This window comes from Physeter macrocephalus, chromosome 10 (genome assembly GCF_002837175.3).
Source record: "Physeter macrocephalus isolate SW-GA chromosome 10, ASM283717v5, whole genome shotgun sequence".
In the NCBI taxonomy this organism is placed as follows: domain Eukaryota; kingdom Metazoa; phylum Chordata; class Mammalia; order Artiodactyla; family Physeteridae; genus Physeter; species Physeter macrocephalus.
The window spans coordinates 69,083,782-69,095,875 of NC_041223.1; the positions used below are offsets into that span (position 1 = coordinate 69,083,782).

Here is a 12,094-nt window from a genome sequence, read left to right on the forward strand (position 1 = left end):
GCGGCCCACGGGCCCAGCCGCTCCGCGGCATGTGGGATCCTCCCAGACCGGGGCGCGAACCCGGCTCCCCTGCATCGGCAGGCGGACGCGCAACCACTGCGCCACCAGGGAAGCCCTAATTTTTAAATAGCAAGAAAAGGAACACTGAAAAACAGAAATACATGAAACAGAAATACAATCATGCATATTAGCATGCAAGAGCAAGATCCTTTAGACAAGCATTCCTATGTTTCCTAAAAATCACTATTTTTTACTATTAAATAACTACAGGTCCAAGAAATATTCTTGAATTTTCTTTTATTATCAAATACGAATTTAGCATCTCCTGTGTAAAAAGTCAGTGCTCCTTTCCTGAATTTTATTTCAAATATTATCTTTGTATCCCCACAGGGATTTCCTATATTTCTCATAAACAAGAGATACCATATATTTACAACTTACCTTAGGAGTGGATAAAAAATTAATGACTGGGTTCAAAGAACCTTCAAGTTGGACCATATGTGGCTAATTAGTGGAAATACTGCTGGTTGCAGATGTAAAGGCTCTGACCCACTGGCTGTGGGGACCAATGCAGAATAAGCTCAGTAATTTTGATCAATGGAGTCCAACCTAGTCCTCCCCTGAGGTCAAGATGTCCTTTGGTGCTTTTTAATTCTCTTGTCATACTTTTTTCTAATTGGCACAAAGCTGGAGCCCCTCCTAGTATATCATATTTGGAAATGAAAGGTGAAACAAATGAGAATTTTCCTTTTTCGTTTGTGGATGATAATGGTGATTTGAGTTTGGGTGCATTTCTTTCAGTCAATTGATTGCTCTGGGAATTGACGTCGCAGATCAATGGGTCATGTCCAATTTCATCAACAGCTGCCTGGGTTGAGTCTGGCCTCACCAAATGGGAACAAATAACAGAGTGACAGTCAAACCCAAAGTGCTCTTGCAAATCATGCCAGGCTGAAAGGAGAAATAGCTCAAAAAGAAATTAACCATTTTTAGACCACCAAGAGGGGGCTGTGCCTGTCTGTAGGTTATGTGTTCTAGCAGTATTCTATTAGGCTAAAACAGGCAGCTCAGGAAAATTTTCTTTTCCAGTAGAGAATGTGAGAACCTTAGAAACCTATATCAAATTTTTGTAAAGTGTTTTAATTCAGAGAGGTCAAATGATTTGCCCAATGCAGACAGAGACCAGATCTCCTAACTCCCAGCCTTGTAGCATCTTACATTAGTCACATCTCAAGTACACAATCTAACTGCCACCTTAGAGGAGTTGACAGCAAGGGTGTCCCTAGAACACAGCTCCGAGGCACATTTCTAAACCCGCTCTTTTCCATATAAAATATAGAAAGTACATAAAGTTACTGACACTTCACAAGTATCATCTGCCTATTCTATTTTCATATATTTAATTTTTAAAAATGGATGATAATGAAAGGTAGACAGGTAAAGAGGTTAAATTTCCACTACCCCAGCACACTAGCCTCAAATACAAACTGACTGTCAGAATTAACTAGAGGTGAAAACACACGATGTATTAATATGTGTATCTGTGTAGTACTGGGTACATTGTCCAAGAAAGCCCTTGACATTTAATCCTAAAAGTCAGCTGCAAAGTAATTAATACCTTTAATGCATTTTACCAGAGCCAAAACATTAAAATCATACATTTATGCAAAGAACAACTCAGAAGCGTACGTAGAATAACTCCTAATATTAGCTGCCTCAAGGAAAGGTAACCCAGTGACTGGAGAAGAGGTGAGATGGATACTTTTATATGGTTCACTGAACAGTGAATGTATTACCTATTCAAGAAAATAAATGTGTAAACTAGAAAATAAACAATAAATGGGACCATATATCTGATTTTTTAAAGTCTTCAGCAGGTGAATCAATCTTATCACTTCACTCTTGAAGACTTTTAGCAAGTAGGTGAATATCTTTAAGACAGAGGCACAGAGTAGGCAACTCTCCATAACCTCACAGTAATAACTGGAAATTATTGATGAGGTAAGTAATATTAGCACTGCACAGCTGTGGGAAAGACACCTCATTCCAACCCACCCGAAGGCTGAGCAAAAATCAGCACACTAAAGGCTGAGAACCACTTCCATAGACAAGTTTTTTTTTTCTAAGTTCCTACTTTTACTCTCACCGAAAGTTATGCTGAATCTATGGAGTCACGAGGAGGCCCAAAACACACTCAGAGAAACAGAAGGGAACAGAAAGCCTAGAGAGAATAAATGTCTCAGGATAGAGAAAGATGCACACAGGGTGAGAGCTTCACTAGCCACTGCCTTTAGGCTAGTCAATGGTGTCCGTATTCACCATGCCACCTTGTTCACACCTGGTGATATAAACTCCTATGGGCAGAAGCAGAAACGAAAAACTTCGTGACTTGCTCTATTGCAATATTTGCCTTATTGCAGTGGTCTGAAACCAAATCTGCAGTATCGCTGAGGTCAGCCTGTACACACTTTACCAAGGTATCTGATCACTCACCCCTAGTTCTTGAAATATTTCCTGCACTTGTTTTTTGTTGAGTATTCTCTCCAAAAATGTTTACAGTGTGGATCTTTGAGTGAGGAATATTAATGTTTTTTATTAAACCCTCACATTTGAATAACAATTTAAATGGATATAAAATTTTAGGTCCAGTACCTTAAAAATACTGTTTCCTCACAGCCAGCATTGCTCTTCTGAAGAGTAAGATCAATATGATTCTTGTTCCTTTATACAAGGATTGACTGTCTAAAAGCCTTTAAGCCTTTAGATTTTCCTCATTATCTTTGATACTCCTAATTTCAGTATGTGTCTAGATGTGAGTACTTTCTTCTTTCTTGTTTGGCACTCTATGGCCCTCTCAATCTTCAAATTTTTTCTTCTGACCTCATTTGTTACTTGAATGTTGGCACATCTACTTCTGTCCTTCATCCCACTTACATCTGCATTTATTTTCTATTTATCCTTTTTTTTGCTGCCTTCTGGAAGTTTCTCAATCCAACTTTTCAACTCACTAATTCATGCATCAGCTGTATCCACTCTATTTTCATTCCATTTTATTACATTTATTTTAAATATTATATTTTTAATATTTCTACGTGGTTAGTTCTGATTCTTGTACCACACTGCCAAAATCTTCTCTTTTTCCTTTTAACGTTTATTGGCTTTATCTTTGTTATGGTCTTATGTAATCCTGTTTATTTTCTTTTAAACCAGTGGTATCTCTTAGTTGCTACTTTACTCTGGCTCGTGAACTCATTCACCTGGTGGTAAGGGTTCTGAGTGATAGAATGCACGGGGGAAGGGCTGAGGGCCAGCCCTCTAGGCAGCTCCAGCACTACAAAACCACAGTTCATTATTTCAGTTTGTTATCTACCAAGTAATCCTTCAGATCAGGGCTTCTCCTGCAGATACTGGACACTATGGGAGAAATGGCAATTTCCTCAAGTCACTTCATAGAGTCCAAAGCCTAGATTGTAACCCATCAATACCACCAGTCTGAAGGGGGGGGGGATGAATAAATAATGCATAGCTAGTTAATCCTTACCTGTTTTTCCCAGATCTTCACCCCAAAGGAGTTTTTGTGCTGCCCTGATTTTGTCTGTGAGGACACCTGCAGCACTGTTCACTGTACCATTACCTGCTGTGAGAAAGCAGGCAAAGGCAACTGGTTTTCTCCAATTAATCTGCTCCAACACATTCAGCCAGCCATGCATTCAGTCAGCCACACACTAACCAAGAACCACTTCAAAATAGCCCCCATGTCCTCTGGGAGTTTTACCTTTTTTTTGGTTTCAATTATTATCTAAGCACGCTAAAAGAAACATTCTAATCAAAATATAACAGAACTTTACATGGTTTTATTTATACATTACTGGTAAAGAAAGCAAACTTTATATAAAAAGTTTTATACAAATAAAAAAGTCCTCGGCTAGGTACAGCCGTTTATGTGTGTGTGTATACACCCAAACATACACACACACACACAAAGTATTTTACATCATTATAATTATACATATTTACAGATACACTATTTAAATTATTTTACAATTTACCAAAATGAGGACAGGCAATCAGAAAAGCAAATAAAAATAGATGAAACAAACTAAATAATGGTTAAGCTTAAAATTCTACAAAACTATTTTTAAAAATCTAGAAAAGAAAGTCATTTCTTTGAAATATCAAAACTAGGGTTTCAATACTGTTTCTGTTGTTGCTTTTATCTTAATAACAAGTTCTAACCTGTTTAAAAATAAATATCGTGACCAGTAACAGGTAAGTAAATCAGACTAATGTCAGGAACAAGGTGAACATGCTGGCTTGAGATTAAGAGTCAGCAAGTTATGACAAATGCAGATTATTATCTGGTAATCAAAGGTCATAAAACTGCCCTCTCCTTCCCCATTAAAAACATGAAGAATTCCAAGCTTCTGTGTAGTTTGCAATATCAATTAAGACTCCAAGGAATTCAGCAACTTATCTGTAATGTAAGAAAATGCTAAAGTTATGATTCTATTTTTCTGATATGACCATCTCATAAAGTGTTGTTCTTTTAAATGAGTTCTACTTAGATAATAAATATTGGTGGTTAAAGAACTAGCTTTTTACAGACTAAGTCTGGTAACTTTATCATTACACTCTGATTTTGATAAGAATGTAATGAGACTATAGTACCTGAAGGAAAAAAAATCAGTTAAGAAACAAACTAGGGATTGGGATTGACACATATACACTAATATGTATAAAATAGATAACTAATAAGAACACGCTGTATAAAAAATAAATAAAATAAACTTCAAAAATTCAAGAAAAAAACAAACTACGAGTGAAATAATCCACTATTTGTGCTATCAGGCAAGCAAATAAAATCTCAAGTATCAACTCCATTAAAGACTGTAGATTTGTAATGGAATTTGGAAATTTCAAACTAATAAGTGTCATTTCCAGATACAAGTTAGTTCGTTCATGAAGGGAACATTATCTTCAACAAGAGAATGGAAGTCATATTTTAAGATAACGTTCAAATAAAACAAAAAAAACACCTCAGTTTAATTTCCTAAAGGCAGTGAAAAATTTATAGCATAGTGAATCTGAAAAAAAAAAACAGGCCATTTTTGCATCAAACTATTTTTTTAAAGGTTCTTTAGAATAAGCTTTTTCTTCAAATTCCTTATTATTCAACCTTACATTCTGAATTACATGAACAGAATTTTAATGTCAGAGTACACTACTAAATATCTTCTGAAGATTTCATTAACAAACTAGTTGCTTTGAGAGGATACTGAAATTAACAGATTATCTAAAGACAGTAATTTACACTGGGTTTATTTTTTTTATTTTTTATTTTTTTGGTGGTAGGCTCACGGGCCCAGCCGCTCCGCGGCACGTGGGATCCTCCCAGACCGGGGCGCGAACCCGGTTCCCCTGCATCGGCAGGCGGACGCGCAACCACTGCGCCACCAGGGAAGCCCCTACACTGGGTTTAGAAAAAGATTTTTATAACTCAAAAGTATTCAGAACCCTTCACAATGAGATCAATGTCCAAATATGGTTCTTCTTCAGAGTTAGTTTTATTTAAAGTTGGGTGTTCTGGATTCAAATAATTATGACTACAAATCAATTGAAAAATAGTGATATGTTAAATATCTTTACAATTTTCCTTACATAAAAGTCCAAAATATTTAAGCAATTGGCTCAGGTCTTATAGGAAATACCTGATAAACATTATTGCCTTAATAAACCTGTATAAGAATGGCTTAAAGAAACATGTCTGTGAACATTATTAATAATGTAACATGGTAAATCATGTCACCTCTTCAGATGACAATGGACTTCATGTTTATAAATGTATGTTTTGTATTTTAAAGCATTTTAGCACCCCTAATTAAAAATGTAAAAAATGTTAAATTACAATGACTGCACAGATTTCACTGGCTATGAAATATACTGCTATTCAAGAATGTTTTCTTTCCTTTTTTTTCTTTTTTTGGCTGAGCCATGCGGCACGCAAGATCTTAGTTCCCCGACCAGGGACAGAACCCAGGCCCCTGGCAGTGGAAACACAAGAGTCCTAACCGCTGGGCCACCAGGGAATTCCCTCAAGAATGTTTTGTTTTTCTTCATCGATAAAAATTTATTATCAATCATTAAATGGATTTCCCCCCACTTTAGACTCATCAACACTCAGAAGGCTGAGGAGAGATTCTGATCTGAACTGCAGCAGGCTTCACTGACCACGTCCCTGTGGATGAGGTGCCTTAGCAGCCTGCACAAGCAACCATTCTCCAACCTGTGACTGAAACAGGAACTCAACTGGATGTCTCTCACCCACCATTCACATCTTCAATGACTTACAGGCCATTAACTGCACAGGTACAGTGTCAAACATTTACTTTACTAGCCTCCTGTAGTGTAACCATTAACTACCTGCATTTTGACTTTTCAAAGAGCTTCATTAGCTGCTGGAATCTTTCTGAGACCTGAAAAATTTTAAATAAGGGTTAATTATAAATATCTCAATAATTTTTTTAATCTTTGATGAATATTTTCACAAACCATCTAAAGACAGAGAAAGTTACCCTTAATTATAAAGGTAAAGTAATAGAACAAAATATCTTCATAATAAAGGTAATTGCTAGTTTAACCTTTCAATATCAAACTTTCTTAAACAAGCAAATATCATTACAAAATTGCTTGAGATCAAATAAGTAAATGGCAAAACAAAAGAATAAAGAATTAGGATTGTTTCAAACTTCTTCCACGATCACCAAGTTTTTAACAATCTTTTTTTTTTTTTTTTTTGGCCGCACTGTGCAGCTTGCGGGATCTTAGTTCCCTGACCAGGGATTGAACCCATGCTCTCGGCAGTGAAAGCACGGAGTCCTAACTACTGGAACACCGGGGAATTCTCCAAAGAGCCATACTTTTAAACAAGTTGGCTAACAAATAGCTATATATTTTAAACACATTAAAAATCAAATCTAAATATTGAGAGTAGTAACATCTGTGAAACAATAGAGATGTAAAACTGGGGTAGTTACCTGATATGGATTTTTATTCAACTTGGCAGCTAAATGAGAAAATGTTTTCAACGATGGCCCTTTTTTCTGACACTCCAATAAAATTTCCCGGTCATCATTTCTGAAGGGGGAAAAAATGTTATTTAGCTTTTGTAGGTTCGAACAGAAACGTAACAAAAATTCCATTGCCTTACTATCTGCCAATAAGAGTTGACATTTTAATTAAAACCCATAAAAAAAGATCAAGTGTATATACTAAAATATGGACAACGGTTATCTCTGCGAGATAAGATTATGGATGATTTTAATCTTTGAGTTCATACATATTTTCCAAACTTTCTAAAACAAATACTAATGTATGTTTCTAATGACAAAATAAAAGATTTTTAAAAATTCTACCAGTAGTGTGTATGGTGCTTTAAAAATTAGGGCCCAAACGTGATCACAGACTTGATAAGCGAGAACCAAAAGGTAACACAGAAGCCAGATCTTCTAATCCCCAGACCTCTGCTTTTTCTACATGGTCTGAACCAATGTGTGTTATTATAGTCTCTGAGATTTTACCATCTGCAGGTTACCCGAAATGAAGGCATAGAGGACTGAGGTCTTAAACAAAATTGATCACCAATTTCAACAAAATTCAGTCTCTTTCATTATGCACTCCAGCCGGTTTAGAGATCATGCACCTCTGGTTCAGTGGTCCCCAACTGTGGTCACCTTGACATCCAAAATGGGGTCTTTAAATCTGCATTTCTTAAAAATCTCACATAAAAGTCAAAAGTACAACCTGTTTTTGAAGCTTCTAATTTCTGGGGGAAACCCAAATTACAAACACCCACACTTTTTGTCCTATTTCACCACCTGTCATTCCTCCTTTCTAAAATATGCATACACCAGGCTCCTTACAAATGAATTTTTCTTTTTCATTGAAAAGTGAAGTTAAAAAGATAATGAAAAGTTCTGTCCATGGTGCTGGTACACATTGCTGGTTAAGAGCCACTGCTCTAGACTGTTCTACAGTACAGTTGGGTTGTATCCTAGAATGTATCTTCTACCAACTTTGGCCACTTGTGAAGTCATCACTTTCCCTATTTTAAGATGGGATAAAACTATGACGACATGACAGATCTCTGGTATCTCAAAATTTCCTGGTGATTTAACAGTCTCATTAGATTCTTACCTTGTCCACGAAACTATAATTTCTCCCTTCTTTTTAATAACATTCTTTGCAGAAAGGCTTGTAAGAGAAGTGGCAGATGCTGCTGATGCACCCTTAGTCCCCGGGCTTTCCTTTAATGACGAGGGATCTTTAGTCACTACAGGGGCCTTTTTCTTACTGGCTTTCTTTCGGTGAGCATCACCATTCCCACCAGAATCTTGGGTAATTTTCTTGGTCTTTTCCCTACTGGTTAAGTCTGTTTCCTTTCTCTGTTTTTTCTGAGAAGGATTGAGATCAGTAAGGTTTTTCCTCTTTTTGTGAGCATTATCCAAAGCCCCAGGCAACTCGGAACTATCAGAATTTGATGCCAACTCTGATTTTAAATCAACCTTTTCCACTTCACCCGAACTGGGAGATTCCGAGGTTAAATCGATACAGGCTCCCTCAACAACGCATTCCAGAGGCCTGTTTGCCATTGCCACTTGCACCTTTTCTTCCTTTGCGTTATCTTCTTCTACACAGATCACCTGACACCCCAAGTCTTCAACAGCTAAAGCAGGGCGGTTACCTTCATTTTTACTGTCGCTTGAAACATCTTGTGTCAAATCAATAAAAGCATCTACAGTATCAGGCTGCATATTGTCTAATACTGGAGCATTCTGATCCACACTGCTTCCAGAACATCCCAACTGCTCAATATTTAAAACTGTTACTTCTACGAATTCCCCCAACTTTTTGGTCTCGGTGACTGGATCTTTTGTGAGGTCTATGTATGTGTTTGGAAGATGATCCTCGACAGAATGTGGAATTTCTTCCATTGGAGGCAATTCTTCAACGCTTTCAGGTACTTTTGGTTCCCATACTTGATGCAACTTGAAACATTCTTCAGCTACTTCAGTACTATGAACCACTTTACCTGAAGCATCTTTAAGAAATTCATATATATCGGGAACCTCTGTTTGTATCATACAGTCCTGTTCTTCATGAACTGATTTACTGCTATCAACATTTTTACTGGAAATTTTCAATTCCTCCACAGATTTAAAAACTCTGTACTGACATGAAATATATTCTTTCTCCACTGCTTCATCAGCCTCCTTTTCCACTCTTGGCAAAGATTCATCAGCCACCATATTCTGTTTATGACTAGGGGAGGTAGATGGTGCCGCACGGCGTATTTTCACGATGAAATGATCGTTGGACTTTTCCATTATGACAGCGTGCATGGGTAGATTAGGGTGGTACTGAAAGCCTGGAGCAATAGACCGGCTTGTCCATGATGAAGAACAACTTGATTTACTGCTTGAATTATCAGACTCCAGGGCTAAATGAATGTCCTGTTCAGATGCATCCTCTTCCTCAAGTAAGGCATCTTCACTAAAATGGGCACTAATAACTTCTTCGGGCGTTGAATTAGACGAAACATCTGACTTTAAGAAACTGAGATGACCATCTGACTTCAGAGGTGATGGTACTGTTAAAGAGACTGCTAGATCTTCAAAAAGTATGGAGGAAACACAGGGCTTGCTCTTTTCTGAACTACATACATTATCTTTACTTAAAGCTATGTTAGTGGACACTTCAAACATACAATTTTCATCCAACACATCAGGATGAACTGGCAATGAAAGCCCTGAAGACAGAGACGGACCTTTCTCAGATGACAATAATGACCAATTATCATCACTAATCACCTTAGGACAGGGAGAAACGACCCCTGAAACGAGCTCTTCCGTTGTACAAGCTGGTAGAGATTCACATTTAAAAGTCTCTAGCATCTGTTTCTCTGGTGTCTTTAACTCCCACTCACTTTTTTCGTTACAGTTAACACTGTTGTCCAAAAGATCAGAACCTTGCAACAAACTTTTAAATATTTCTCCCATCTGTGCATCACTCACTAAATTAAAAGTAAGGCTAGATGCTTGCTGCTCAGTAAGAATCTCAAAACTGCGTTCTGGCTTCAAAGCAGCGTGCTGGGATGCCTGTGCGTCCCCTATGGTGCTGCCTTCCATTTTTCCCGCCTTTGGGGTGCTCGGGAAGTTTGGCTCCAAGGAAGGCTCTTCAAATTGAGGGTTCTTAATATTACCAAAGCAAGTGTTAGTACTTTTTTTAATGTTGTGCTTTACTGTGTCAATACTGGAATTATTTTGCTCTTGATGTTTTTCCTCAGATTTTTTACAACCTACTAAAGACTTAGAGTAACCAGAATCTTCTGATTTGGGGGATTTCTCCTTCAACATTTCTTTGCTGGAGCTGCCTACATTCCCCTTCTGACAATTTGAATATTGTGCTTTCTCTTTATTTATCTTTTCAAGTTTTCCTTCGTCACTGTCACTGCCAATGTTTACGGAGTCACAAAACTTTACTAAGATTTTCTTAAGCTTTGTAAACAAATAATCAAGTTGTTCATCTACAAATTTCCACAATTTTTTTTTCATATCTGGTAGCTGCTGCTCAAATAAACGATCCACGATGCCATTCTTTTTAACTTGCTTAAGTTTGGATTCTATAACATCACAGAGATTCTTCTGTAAAGTAGTCACTGACTTAGAGATTTTGGATAAGTCAAGGTGTTTAATTAGTGATGTAAAACTCAAAATTGCTGACTCAATAATTCTATGAAACTGTATTAATGAAAATTTTACCTTGAATTTCATATAATTTTTCCTTACATGTTTTCTTATCATTCGTAACATGTGCACAACCTCTCGGACAGAAGAGGGTGCAGCAATAATTGGAACTATTTTTTCCAGGCTAGAAGTGCTCACTGACCTATCTTTCTTCTCTGTTTTTGAAGATCTGCTAGATTCAGCTCGTCTTTTATTCCATTTGCTTTTGGTCTGATGGATTTTTATAGAAGATATCTTCCTATTGTCTTTATCCAAATGCATAGTGCTTTTCCTACTTCCTGGGCTAGTTTTTGTGTTCTGCACTTCAGCAGAAGCTCTTGGGTTGGTACTTTTGTCAAAAAGTTTTTGTGGTTCAGATTTTTCACTGTCGCTTATAATTTCTCCTTCTTCTAATTCATCTAAAGATGAATTCTTGTGGGAGTCTGCTTCTGTAAATTTGTCAGATTTGCAAATTGGCTTTTGATTTTCCTTATTGAGATCAGACTGACTCTTGGAGGTAGAATGAGCTGAATTTGGTGGAAACACATCTGTGGAAGAAAAAAGCATATTATAGTCACATGACTACCGAGCCTTTGTCATTTAACGTTTCCATACTAAATATAACAAAAAATTAAATGTTGAGGCAATTTATTATTTTAATAGCTTTTACACTATTTACACTATATTACTCTAACACTTACTCATGTCACTGGTCTTTACTGGTCTCAGAAAGTGCCTGACAATAGTGATAGTATATAGTTTGGTCATTTGGATAACCAGCAACCAACTGTTCAGGTTTCTTTACTTGATGTTAGCAGCATCACCTACTCTATGCCATTTGATGATGGCTTTTGGACAACAAAAATATACCTGAAAGCAAGCAAGGAGTATTTGAAACAATCTGTTCTACCATTCCCTTTTGTTGTATAAATAAGAAATACCTAAATCTAGACTAAAGGCTCAATGTACATTTCTAGGTAACAACAAAGGTCTGAATAATAATTAAGTTATCAAATAAAAAGCACTAACAAAATAATGCCATTTGTAGCAACACGGATGGACCTAGAGATTGTCATACCAAGTGAAGTTAAGTCAGACATATATCATATGATATCACTTATATGTGGAATCTAAAAAAAAAGGGTACAAATGAATTTATTTACAAAAGAAAAGTAGGGGCCTCCCTGGTGGCGCAGTGGTTGCGCGTCCGCCTGCCGATGCAGGGGAACCGGGTTCGCGCCCCGTTCTGGGAGGATCCCACATGCCGCGGAGCGGCTGGGCCCGTGAGCCATGGCCGCTGGGCCTGCGCGTCC

The 12,094-nt window shown here is 37.3% G+C and overlaps 2 protein-coding genes across 5 annotated transcripts in view; both read right to left on the reverse strand.

The window, feature by feature from the left end:
- GJA10 (gap junction protein alpha 10) overlaps positions 1-4,149 on the reverse strand; it is a 17,051-nt gene extending 12,902 nt beyond the window's left edge. Inside the window, exon 1 of one of the 2 annotated variants that reach the window (XM_007126235.4) lies at positions 3,542-4,149. The gene's annotated coding sequence lies outside the window, so the exon portion shown is untranslated. Of the gene's footprint in view, positions 1-441; positions 2,928-3,541 lie in introns of those variants that run through there. The other variant, XM_007126236.4, reaches the window with a different exon arrangement.
- Positions 4,150-4,200: 51 nt separating this feature from the next.
- Positions 4,201-12,094, reverse strand: part of CASP8AP2 (caspase 8 associated protein 2) — a 43,061-nt gene continuing 35,167 nt past the window's right edge. Inside the window, exons 9-12 of one of the 3 annotated variants that reach the window (XM_055087622.1) lie at positions 8,194-11,329; positions 7,035-7,134; positions 6,421-6,473; positions 4,201-4,474 (exon numbers count right to left, since the gene is read on the reverse strand). In XM_055087622.1, coding sequence (XP_054943597.1) covers positions 4,471-4,474; positions 6,421-6,473; positions 7,035-7,134; positions 8,194-11,329 — 3,293 coding nt within the window. In that variant the 3' untranslated portion in view covers positions 4,201-4,470. Of the gene's footprint in view, positions 4,475-6,364; positions 6,474-6,930; positions 7,135-8,193; positions 11,330-12,094 lie in introns of those variants that run through there. The other 2 variants (XM_055087621.1, XM_055087620.1) reach the window with 2 other exon arrangements.